Below are 13,683 nucleotides of genomic sequence, written 5' to 3'. Positions count from 1 at the left end.
CTCCAATGGCAGTCTTTTCTCACATAGTCTTACCTTTTCTCTTTTCATCACACCTGGCTTTGTTCCATCCTTCCTCTCCCATGTATATTACCTGCTCTGTCCTTTTCAGTTACACACCTGACGAAGGCTGAACAGCTGAAATGTTGTGTCTTTAACCTTCTTTTCTTTTCATTGTTGAAATAAGTTGTAACCTTTTGTTCCTTTGCATATGCACAGTGATGTAGCCATATACTAACTCCGTTATTTACCTATACACTGTATGTTTGCAGTAAGTATAGAAAAGTATTCACCACCTTGGAAGTTTCACATTCTATTATTTCACAGCATTGGATCACAGTACATTTACAGAGTATATCACAAACACTGTCAAATGAATAAAACCAATATTAGCACAATTGTAGAATAAAATAATTGTTCTCTTACTCCTTATCCTCCTCCTGGTGTGTTTCGTCTTCTGCCTCCTTACTCTGGTCCCAGAGATGAGGTGGGGAGCTCCTTTTAAGCTGGATGCTTAAAGTATTTCCCGTGGTTGGGCAAAGTCCAGAGTTGATACTACCAAATCGGTGGGAACTTTAATAAATCAGGGATGGGTCCATCCCTGTAGCTCCCCCTAGTGGCACTCGTGACACCCAGCAGGGCTGTCCCAAAGGACTCTGATTCCTAGCATACCCTGAAAGCAGGTAAATAGAAGTAGTGACATAGAAGCACTGGTGTCTATCGGATTGGGGGAGTAAACTTTCTAAAATGGCTATTTCCCTGGTCCCTTCTATTATTCCAGCCACCATTCCTGGTAAGGAGTTACCTGGTTGGAATGCTGGAAAATCCCACCTGGCACTTAAAGTATATCCATCCATCCATTATCCAACCCTCTATATCCTAACTACAGTGTCACGGGGGTCTGCTGGAGCCAATCCCAGCCAACACAGGGCGCAAGGCAGGAAACAAACCCCGGGCAGGGCACTAGCCCACCGAAGACTTAAAGTATATATATATATTTATATAGTGATGGACAGCATGCATGAGCATGCATCCCGGCCAGGATGGCGCAAGGTTCCTTACTTGGTCAGGAAGCCAGCCTTACAGAGGCAGGAGAAAGAAGAATGGCAAAGATCGGTCTCCTTGGGAGGCCAGTGTGATGGAAGGACAGGGGAACACAACCTGGCAGGGCTACATGCCGCCCCAACACTCAAGGTGGTAGCCTCCCTGGACAACACTCCCTTTACAGACACCTGCAAGGCATGTATTTATACAGTATTTATATATATATATATATATAATTTATATTAAGTATGTATATTTTTACATATTATATATAGCTTTACATATATATAATATATATATATATATATATATATAAATATATATATAGAGAGAGAGAGAGACAATTTGACTTGTAAATAAATAGGATAAAAATAATTGGATAAATTTTAAAGTAATACAAATTTTCTGTTCTATTTCCCAGCAGTGAGCTGCAGTTTTGTATTCCTTCAGTCAGTAGAGAACAATGATGACTTGCACAACAGTGTAACATTTTTAGGAAAGGAAAATTCAATTTTTCACATAGTTTAGGGTCAAGAGGACTTGTTAAACATACAGAAGAAAACCGATCCAGAGAAGGTTTCAGGTCAGGGCAGTGCTATTGCATTTTTCTTTTTAATGTGCAATCACAAGAACTGTTCAAACCATCTGCTAAGTTTAAGATTGACTGTATGTTCCAGATGACCTTTGATTCTTCCCTGAATGGGTGACATAAGGAGTAAATAAGTGGTCCTTTTTTAAATCAGCATAATTATGACATTTTCTTAAAGAAATGTAACTGTTTATTTGAAAGAAACTTTTTTAACCTTGCATTTAGCATTTAACCCCCTTTCTGGTTTCACAGGGTACTTTCATTATTATCTTTCTTGTAGCTTTGACTGAATGTTAATTGTGTAGAAAGCATACAAATTTCTTTTGAAATGGAAACAACTTATGAAAGAAAATGAAACACACATAAACGTAAAAACACTACAACATTTATTTAAACAACCAGTCACATTCAAAGACAGACCATATAAAATACACATGTATAATGTACACACTGAATATAAATTCAAGAAACATAAAATGAAGAATGTATACAATGTTAATGATACACCACTACAATGTTTGTTGCAGTTGCTACAACTGTATTAATACATTAAAAATTAAACTTAGCTATAAACAGTAAGTATATATTTTAAGCAGATTTATAGTATACATTTAATTATAGTTTACAGTATAAAGGTCCCGTCAGGAATTCAGTGTCTAAAGTACTAAATCATTTTTATTTTAGGACTTAAAAGTTAATTAGGCTTATAAAAATGTGTCTTTTTGAATATATGCATTTGTTAGAAAAGCAGCAACAGAAATTAACAAGAGCAAACAAGTGTTATGGCTCAGTGACACAGTAGTGCATTATGGGTTTTCTGTGATTAATATACAAAATGAAGATGTCTCTGAGATTATAATTAACCTTAGGCTGTCAGCAAGGATGGTGATTTTAATGGCTCTATGCATGGGGCATATAGGCATGCTTATCTGTTTAGTTAAAAGTGCAATGATCGGTTAATAAAGTTAGCATTCAGTAACAGGTAACTCCTAACTTCTAAAGCAGCTAGACAAGCAATGCTAGCACTCTAATGTGGATAAAGAGATTACTAGCAGACAGAATTATACTGAGAAATATCATCTTTCATAAATGAAAAGGTCAAACCAGCAAAGTGATCAGGTTAGAAAAAGTAAACAAGTTTGTGCAAAACCGAACACCATAATAAATGTAATATCAAAGATCAATTCAACTATATAAAAATGTCCACTTTTGACATTACATTATTATATGATATGCAGGATGCAAATCATGCTCATATTGTAATCATATGAGAAATATTGTGTGTATTTCACAGACCCATAATGAACACAGAATGGATCAAAAGAAAAAAAAATCTCTGATACGAATGATGTTGAGTAATCATCAGCACTTACCAGCTCTTTTTTCTTCATGCACTCCATCAGTATGATAAAGAGATGCTGAGCCTGTGTGCGGCTATAATTAAAAGTCTTTTGGATTGTGACCAGGAGTTGGTCCCTCAAAGATTCATTGATGACACTGGAGAGAAAAAAATATTATGATAATAGTTTTTTTTTTTATAATGTGAAATTAATCAAAGACAGACTGTTCTGTAAATGTATTATATTGAAAGAGTAGTGTCTCGCCATTGGTAATGTCAGCTGCATGCTGGGTTTTAATTTCTTTTCTCATTCTCTTAGTTGTGTCTTTAAAAAAAAAATGCTGGTCTGGATTCCAAAATGACGAGAACTTTCACCACTGCTCCCCAGCAAAACACAGTAGAATTAGATGTGTAATACATGCAATTATATTTAATATTAATTAACACTGTTCCTTTAGGAATGAAAAAACTATTATAACAACACTACTGTTACACAGCAAGACTGAGTACAACACGTTTTCTTTAAATGTTGATATTAGTGGTTGCACAAACAAAACACTCTCTCATGGCTCCTTGGCACTGATGTCTCTAAACTAACAAAAGGTTTCTTCTTTCTTTTAAATCTCAGTGGATTTCATTTGGCTTTTTGACACTGATCAACAGACTTTTTAATGCCAAAGTGAAAACAGATCTCTGCACTTAGTTTAAATTAATTATAAATATAAAACTAAAAAAAACTGATCATGTCAGTATTGACCCCCAAGGGATACCTAAATTATCCCTTGTGCCAGGCCATGAACAGTTTGACAGGTCTCATGGCTAGGGGGATTCTCATGAAAATGAAACTATCTGAGTCTCAGAAGTCAACCACAGATATTGTGGTAAAGATTTTTGCTCCCTGGCTAATATTGAAATTCCAGAGGACCCCTGTGAAATGTGAGAACACTGAACCACGCAGTGGCTCTCCCTCTTTAAAATGACAATATAGAGGTCTTGATCAACCATAATGCCATTTACACCTCCTTTCATGGTGTGTAAGGGAAGAGCAAGAAATTGGCAGAATTCATGATGAGTCATAAAATATTGTAATAGGGTTGCATAACAAACCTGGTTGTTTCCAACATTGCCTTACGCTGAGGTGGTCAGCTGACTTAATCAGATATGTCTTGGAAATGGCATGATATTAAAGACTCTTAATCAGCATCAAAAAAGCCAAATTAATTTTAATCCTGTGATGTCAATGTTATATAAAAAATAAAATGTGAAAACCTCCAGGGGATGAACACTTTTCATAGGCTCTTTATAATCTTCCTGCCAACTTCTGTTCTTTCCTTATCTGTTGAAGGTTCTTCTATAGTTAGATCTATCTTTAGGTTCATAATTGTTTTAGTGATAGGGTAATTTTGATATTCCAGCGTTTTTTATCCCTTTTGAGTTATCCCTTCTCAGATTTACGTTGGATCTCATCATTACAACCATTCCCATGACTTAAGAAGGACTCCTGTTAAAATGTCCCTTTGTACTTCTCATTGTAGTTTCTTATCTTTATGTGATCACAGGATGTGGAAGTGCCCAGTTCTCAAGATTTTTCTGTTTTTGTTTTCAGATGTAAATGAACAAAAACTCCCTGAAACCCGTATATATGTACTCTTGGTAAAATATAGGCAGTCATAAATAACTCTGGTATTTTTTTATCATGCGAACACCATCTATATCTAAGTACTTTTCTTATTGTTGTGCACAACATTTTTATATCTAGAAAGCTTAAATATTGGTAATTTCAATTAATGTTTTTCCTTTAAAATCCAAATGTTTTACACTGGTTTTCTCTTTGGGTAATTTGTTGATTTGACTTCATCTCTGTGTTTATATTAAACAGAAATTTGTAGTTTCAGCCACAAAGATCTTTCCTTAGGTTTGTAGGGTTATTATTGCCACTTGGACAGAGTATAGTAAAATAGTTGCTTGCATCTGTTTATCAACATTCAACACCTCACCTATCTATGGGAATTTTTGGGAAAGTATACAGAAGAATTAAATTTTACATTTGTGCTATAATTGTTTCCCAACTTCTCAGGGCATATGATGTGTAATTGACATGCTGTTGTTCACTTATAGCTCCTAAGCCAAATTGCGAGACATCAGTCAGTATTCTATTTTCCCTTGCGGAAAATTAAACTTTATTACTTGCTCTTCCATTATACAACTATATAGCCTTTCAAAGCTCCTTTCTTCCCAATGGTTCAAGACTAATCTCTTTATCAATTTGGAGATGGAGGCTCAAGGAAGGTGTCCTGCCGGGATCCAGAAATGGCTACAGTGGCCCAAGGCTAGGGGTAACGCAGAAGATTGGCTCAACTGCAAGTTAGGCACCTCCTTGTCTGCAAGAACCTACTTAGGGTTAAGCTAAGGAGACGTCAGCTTTTAAAGGGTTGCACCAGGGCTCATGTTTTTGTGGATAGCTTCCTGCATTGTGTTTTTTACCTCACTTTTTAACCTCCACTAACATTCCATTTTATTGGATTAATCATGTACTGAACATTTGGAACACTGCACTTTTGAAGAATATTTTGGTTTTGATAAAAGTATTTAGCACCTTTAAGCACCTACTCCTTGCTTTGTGTGAGTGTCCTCATCTACTTGCTCATTCCACGGATACGTTATCAGTGGTGGAGTGTTGCAGAGGCTAGCTAACAGGATGCAACCAGTAGCATGGAGCCGACCCACGCCATCACAGGTGCATTAGAATCAAGTCAAAGCATGAAATTTCTCCCAAGTCAAAGGAGATGTGATGCAATCTGCTTATTTGACATCACAGCACTTACCCACCCAAACAATGCAAGAAATGCATAGCATGGTTCATCCTGATATCAAGACTCTAACAGTGTGTTCTAATAGCATGTTCCTTTTCTGGACACAACATTCTGTACCTGCTGCATTTAAAAGTTAATGTGTTCAAATGTACATTTTACTGCCAACTACACACCTGTTATTGAAAACAGCAGCTCTTCAGTTTCAAAGCCAGAAGTTCTTATATGTGTTTTGGATTTGTTACTTGTAATATTATCTGCTTTTAGTCTACCTGAAGGCAAGATCAAATCAAGATGGACACTCCGGTACAGGATTGCACCATTGTTGTACATTACACAGTAGTGAGATTTTTTTGGGGAGAGGGAGTGAATCCTGCTGAAATTCATATTAAAATGTTGACTCAGTACAAAAGTGAAAACGGCATGACTCAACAAAAAAATATAAATGGGCAGAAAGGTTTAAAGCGGGAAGAACAAGTGTAACAATAAAATTTGATCTAGTTGGCCATCACAATAGCATATACAAGCCCATATCTGCTTGGTGAATCAGCTATGAATTTACACATGCCATTGTACTTGATGATACTAGGGTACTGTGCAGTTTTCTCAAGATGGGCATCCAAACATCTGTCTAGGTATCATTTTCTAGGCCACTCTTGTGTGGTTTATGGGTCTGTCCATTAGGTCTTTAGAATACAGTAATGATCCCACGTATGTGTTCTTGGCTATAGGCAGAAATATACAGCTGTTTACTTACCCTCCTTCTTCAGAATATTTATGCCCAAAGGCCAAGATGTCTGAAGCCCTTCCACTGCCATCACACACGACCACAGGCACTGGAGGAGTGTCTCTTAGATACTCCAGAACAATGGAAATCACGTTAGGTCCTCCTTCAACAATGAGAGCAACCACTGGAACCCCTTGTCCAATTCCTGTGAGTACAATGCAAGACAAAAGATTTACCACTCACACACAAAAAGCATAACTTTTCTGAAAAGGTTATTGTTATGATGTATAAAATCTACAAATTATTCTCTATATTTTTATTAAATTTTGCTCAATCCCAATGAATTCAGATGTAGGACACTTGTATAGGCATTATAATAAAAAGGCATATCCTCTTCCCTTACACCTCACTTTTATAACAGTTGTTCACAGCATAGTGCTAAATTGGTTTTACAGCCTGGGAAAGGAAGACTTGCCGATACCTCAGTATATTGATTATTTTATGGATGGACATCTGAGACAACAATTTGGTTTTTGGCCTGGGAAAGGAAGACATGCCAATATTTTAAGCAATATCAAAAAAACTGTATCATCTGGGAAAAGATAGATTAAAGAGTTTGAGCAAAATGTATCCATCAAATTGACAGCCAGCCAATCAGGTGCATGTAACAATCATGTGTTGTGAAGTCATGGCATGGAATTTTATAATAAATATGCCTCATTTGAAAGAAATGTCAGAAGAGAAACAACAACAATGGAAGAGTGATGTCAGAAAAGAAAACAGACATGTGTGACCAGTTTTTATCCGATTGTCAGTTAATGGCATTTTCAAACGCCGCACTGGGACATTCATCCTTGACATCACTGATTCCTTTCAGTAAGATTTTTAAAGACTATTTATCCAGACTTTACTATCAGTTTTATTTTCAGTTACTTATTATTGTTCTTTAATAAATAGTAACTTGTTTTCATCTGTCTATGCTTTGTCTTAATGTCTAGAGTGACTGAAGTAATAAAGTAAATTTCTTTGAGAATCAGGTCCAGCCAGAGATTTGCCATTACCTCTGTGCTGCAAGGTTTATTAAGGCTGCAGGTAAGAGCTCTACCCAAAAGTAGGGAACAGTACATAAATTAAGGCATTCTTGGCTGATAAATGGCCTATAGTCAAGGATGCTGAGCCTTTGCATGTTTGAATATTTTCTTGGAGACCAAAATTAATATTTAGGTCTGAGATATATTTAAAACATCATATGTTGTTTGTGCCGATAATAAGTAAGTCTCATGAAGTGCTAAGAAAGTGAGAAGTTGTGTCATTCATAAGGCACTTGTGTGGTTTTAAGTGCTAGTGATTAACCAACTGTGTGTTTGTCATTCATAGGGCACTGTTGTATTTAGGGTCGGAGTGTATGCATATATCTATGTATGTATGTGTTATTATAATAATAACAGTTATTATATTACATATTTTTAAATCCAGTTTTCTCCATCTGAAGGCAGTGTTAAGAATTTCTGGAGTTGTCATACTGCTATATTTAGAGGAGATCAAGCACAGATGCTGGTATATTCCATCTTAAATATTCAATGGAGACACAACGAGGAGACTGCAGACAACAAGGTGGGCTCTTCCTGGAATTTTAACAATGTGAGTAGCCTGTTTAATTGTGTCCATTTATTTGATTGTAGATTACACAAGAATGAGAGAGTAGATTTCACCATGTATCCCCAATAACATTATAAAAGCTCAGTTTCAATTATAAATGAAGTAAACGATTTACCCTTGGAGAACTCAGTTCATAAATTCTGTTGATATTCACAGTAAACCTCAGAGCAGTGGCACTCAAGACAGCTTTAATTTCTGTCTCTGCCTCTTTATCTCTCTTTTTGTTCTTTTCTCAATCAGTGGCCAAATGGAACACAAGAGGGTTAAGAAAGGCTTCATACAACTGGTTAAGTTGTAAAAGGGGCATAGCTATACATTAGACCCTCACGAAGCTGCAGTTCAGGGTTTGAGGACTCACTCGTTCACAGATTTTTCCTTAGTACCTAACTATTAATTGTTAGCGGAAAGCGCAAATATCCTCCACAATTTTTTATGTTTTTTTTTGTGGCAATACTGTGCTGTAAAGAGAACAGGAAGCAATCGCTGAGGGAAATGCGGTTTGGGATGGTGAAAGTAGCCAATCTGAGAGTGTTATTCATTTCTCCTTGCTGCTGATTGACTGCTGCCCTGTGATGCATCTCCAGGTGAGTGTCCTTGTCTTTTCCATTTTGTTATTGTATTCATTTTGTTATTCTTAAATGTACAAGATGTCGCCGAAACGCCCTGCACCTTCTAAGGCTTCTGGCACTGAGCCTAAGTGCCAGAAGAAGTTTAAAACACTCCAGGAGAAGGTTGAACTACTGGATTTGCTCCGGGAACTAAAAAGTTATGCTGCAATAGCGCACCACTATGGCATTAATGAAAGCACTGTACGCTACATAAAGAGGAACGAAGCAGTGATCTGTAATACCGTATCTGTAAGTTTGAAGAACATCCCATTGCACGGTAACATAATCCTTGAGAAAGCACAGAAATAGTACCAGCAGTTCGGTACAGGAGACAATGTAGAAACTTCCCATCACAATGTTCCTGAAACCTATAAAGAAAAGCCAGCACGAAACCCCACCAGAAGAAGACCCGTCCAAAGATACGACTCCTCCTGAAGTGCCTGAAGAAGAGGCGCTTCCCGAGGAGTTTTAAATCCTGTGCATCGTACTGCACAGCTACTTCATCATCATCATCATACATTTTACTGTATTTTATTTAAATGAAATTATGATGTGTTTACTCTACTTATAACAAAGAAAACAACAGCGCATACCAAAGAAAATGTGCTTGCACAGTACGTATGGGGTAACATCGGTATTTTACATTCTAGCACTGCGGGACACATAGCAGTACAGTACTGTACAGTAAATGGGTTTACCTTTAGATTTTGTTTTTAGGTAATGTATTAAGGTAATTTTTTAGGTAATGTATTAATGTATTAAGCTGAGTTTGCAACGATATCAAAGTGCTTTGGGGGCATACTGTATTTAGGGTTTAAACTATAAAAATAGGCATTTAAAAGGCATTTTTTAACCACATCCAAAAGTCATGGTTTTTCACAATTCGTGGGTTCTCTAGGAACATAACCCCCTCAAATTTTGGGGGTATACTGTATTCCTAATTACCAACAGGAATGTAAATGGAGTGTAAAAACTGTGCCTACTTTGAACTTCTTTTAATTGAAATACATATCACTGGTTTTAATTTTTGAGTACCAGTGGTTGTAACAGCTAAACAAAAACTGAAACTAAAATGAAAGGGTTTATTGTCTTGGGTAAAAAAAGAAATGAAGTTGTGGATACATAGCTATTAACCTCAATTTATCAAACAATTATTTTAAATTCTTTTTAAGGAAGAGACTTTCCTTTATTCTCATGTAAGTTCAAATCCACAACATCCTGTCCTGTTACATCATCAACTGATGTGTGTGAAGCTGCAGTGCAACAACAGCATGGTGTCATTAGAAACTGGCACAGTTCTGAAGAAATTTCAATAAGCAGATTTCCTTTGTCACTTGGGACATTTGTCAAGGACTACAATTTCAATACTTCCAAACGGTACATACTGTATTTTTATTTTGACTGAAGTTCATTTAATTAAATACTCACCAGTGCACTTCCTCTCTTAGTTTGTGCAGTCACAATTCTAAGAAGGATAAATATGCTGGAATGATGTAGGAATAAATGTGAGTCATACTATATCCTTCTCAACATTTAAATTTAGGGTAACATTTGAGGATAAGTCATCTAGCAAAGAAAGTTTTAAAAGAGAATTCTGCCTCTGATTTTTCTTGAATACTGGTGTTGGTTTTTCTTTTCTTTCACTATAGAAAACAAATGGGCTACAATTTTATTTGATGTTTAGATATTTCAATCTCAGCTGCTCAATAATATATAAACAAAACTGACCTACCTATTGCACATGTACAGTAGCTTGCTTGTCTATATGGTGCATACAGACACCACACTAAAATCAGCTTTACTTGATGTTTTGAGCATCATAGTACCAGAGTCTAAGCTTAACTTAATAGCAAATCACCAAACTTCCATTTATGTGGAAGTACAAACCATGTTAATCTATTAAATATTATAATACAATAAATGCAGCAAATTAATTTGCTTCAAACTCATTGTGTGTTCATTCTTACTCCATACATTTGTCTAAACCAGGAACCACTGACTTTCTAACCATCTTCCTCAGTTCAGTTTCATATCCAGCTTGATTGTATTTTATTCTGCATCACTATTATGCAACACACATGAACAATTTTAACACTATTACTGTATACAAGCTAAAAGTTTTTATTACAAAAAAATGTTACATTCAAAATTAAATATATTTTAATATATACCATTTCAAGTGAAGTATTTTGTTATAATCATTTTTCTTGCATTGTAATCATTTGTAAAATGAATCTATAAATCTTAGCTTGTGTTGAAAAAATATGTTTTTGAGTGTGAAAGAACTAATTTAAGAAACAGTTCTGAACAATAGTTTCATGTTCAACAAGAAAATTATAAATGCTATTTTTTTCAGTCTACATTCTACCTTATATATATATATGCAGTTATCATATTTCTATAATACTTGTGTTTATCAATAAATTATTCTTTTTCTTAAAACAAATCTGCTTCAGTTACCTTGACACTGTATAAGCCTAAAAGTTGGAGGCCACCTCCTAAAAGAGAGAAAGGTAAGGTAATTAAAGTAAGGGCCTTACCAAATTATTTGATTAATTATCAGTATTGCTAAAACTGATAATTAATTGAGTGAAATCTGACCACGTTTTTCGCATTATTATGATTGTCCCTAGGTGGGCAAGTTAAAATTCAGCTTTCCATTTCCTACAGACGACTACAGTTTTGCAGACTCATTTGTCACTTGCAGTAAACTCTGGACTACTCTGATGTGAATTTCTTTATACAAAATGGGTAGAAGCACAATAAGTTATCAAACGTTGTTTAATTTGTTTCTGTATTCAAAGGATGATTAACTGTATTTAATATAATTGCAATGATAGATTTATGTGATGCTAACCTCAAATCTTTTTTCAGATTTCCTAAATGAATTTTTAGAGTATGACTGTAAAAAAAAAAATAAATCAATGTATATATTTTTTACATTTTTATGGCTGTAAATTTCTCCTAAATTTATTTAGGTTGTACTTTATGTGCTTTTTTACATTATTCATCTGTTAAACAAGCAAGCTTATTCCAGTTCATTTTTATTTGTTTGTTGCCTTCACCTTTTGCTGACCTCATTGCAGATGCTACAGATGAGCCATCTGGGAGTAAGAAATGCAGAAGCCGTTCACTACTCTCTGTCTTCTCGTTTTCTCTCCTTTTGGAAAGCAATTAATTAGATTCTTTTTTATTGTAGAAGGAATGTGAGGCAGTAAGGCTACAGTTTGGCTGTCATTTTGAGGTGAGGCAGGAAATCTGCATGCTGTTAAACATTTCCAGATACAGTATATTGAAATAGCTTTTGATTTTCAAAGTTTATTTAACGGAGACTAAATGGAGATTTTAGAAATAGTCATTTACCGTACTGCATCAGTTTTTTGAAACCTTCATATGTTCCATTTTTATTTCTAAACAGGAGCACCATTTGGTTCGTCTTTGCCTTGTGTACCATGTGGCAAGGACAAGTTCTGGACCTAACAATTCTGAATTGGCTTCTGTGGGTTCAAAACCAGATGGGCAGATCTTTTGTGAAATTATTGTCAGCATTTCAGGAAGGACTCGTGTATCTCCACAAATTCTGTGTGTTGATTAGAGTGCTACTGTATACGATAAAAAACTAAATATTTAAATCAGAATTAGCTCACGTGCAAAGCTACAGTGAGTGAACCATGAGGTCTAGTAGGTCAGGTGAGCAAGGCTAGGTGCTAAAGGAACTGTAAACCAGTCAAAGAGACAACCACAAAGTGTGCAATGAAAATTAAATTCTGGAGGCCACTGCACTCTGTATGGGAGAACTGTCCCTGAAATAAATTGATGATTTTATCCATTATATATACTGTGCGTATAGAATAAGTAAAACTACTTTTACTACTCTTAAACCTGTATTTTTTATTGATTTCAACAAAATTGTTCAAAGTGTGTATAAAATTTGAATTGCCCTTCTCCATTCACATTTGCTTGGAAAAAAAAAGTTATTGGCTGTATTTTGGCTGAAAATATGTCCCCACAGACCTAGTAACTGTGTTTTTTGTGTAATGTTGAAATTAGAAAAGCAACCACTTAATGTTAACAGCAGATAAATACAGCTTCTTTCAATAGTGACTCTTGCAAATTGAATTCAGCCAACATCCTTTATAACTAATACAATGAATTTAGAATATATTCATACTTACACACCTCAGGGCTACTCAGTCTGTTTCCAGAGTTTTTCCTGACAGTATTGGGTGCAAAGAGGGAAACAGTTCTGGACAGGGTACCAATGCAGCTCAATGCCAACTCACATACACATAGCATCGTTGCCAGGTCATTTTGGAACCATTAATTAACCTGAACTACCTGCCTTTAGGGATTTGATAAACACCCATGAAGACACAGGGAGAATGTGCAGAATCCACGTGGACAATAATCAGGCATGGAATTCAAACCCATTACACTTGATCTGTGTTTGTAGTGGCACTACATGTTGTGCCATCCATCAAATGTTTAGTTTAATTCATCTTATTCCTTTACAAGACCCTGGTCTGTGGTCAGGCTCAGAGTACTACACAGATTTACAAGTATAAAATGGAAGTAGTAAAATAAAAAAGCAGAATTAAACTTTTAAAGGCAACAGGGTGATGCAGCAGTTAGCGCCAGTGCCTCACAAATCCTGTATCCTGAGGTTTTTATCCCATGCCCGACTAACTTCTATGTGCTGTCTGTAAATGCTTCCATGGGTTTTTCTCTGTTTAATTAGATTTTCTTCCAATGTCCTAAAGACCTCAATTGATGATTCTAAATTGCTGTTGTATTAGGGTGTGTGTGTATTTATGACTGGGCCCTGTGATGAACTGAGACTCTTGCACAGTTGGTTCATGTCTTGGCCCTCATGCTACTGGGATAGGCCTGTGACTGACTGGGTTAGCTCA

The 13,683-nt window shown here is 35.8% G+C and overlaps 1 protein-coding gene across 3 annotated transcripts in view; it reads right to left on the bottom strand.

Annotated features, from left to right (window-relative positions):
• LOC120527383 (transient receptor potential cation channel subfamily M member 3-like) overlaps positions 1-13,683 on the bottom strand; it is an 881,963-nt gene that overhangs the window by 64,073 nt on the left and 804,207 nt on the right. For 2 of the 3 annotated variants that reach the window (XM_039750735.1, XM_039750734.1), the window contains exons 7-8: positions 6,537-6,711; positions 3,004-3,127 (exon numbers count right to left, since the gene is read on the bottom strand). In XM_039750735.1, the coding sequence (XP_039606669.1) occupies positions 3,004-3,127; positions 6,537-6,711 (299 nt within the window). Of the gene's footprint in view, positions 1-3,003; positions 3,128-6,532; positions 6,712-13,683 lie in introns of those variants that run through there. The other variant, XM_039750736.1, reaches the window with a different exon arrangement.

This window comes from Polypterus senegalus, chromosome 4, assembly GCF_016835505.1.
Source record: "Polypterus senegalus isolate Bchr_013 chromosome 4, ASM1683550v1, whole genome shotgun sequence".
Lineage (NCBI taxonomy): Eukaryota > Metazoa > Chordata > Cladistia > Polypteriformes > Polypteridae > Polypterus > Polypterus senegalus.
Note: the sequence above shows the minus strand (reverse complement) of the source record. Positions and strands in the feature narration are given on the sequence as shown.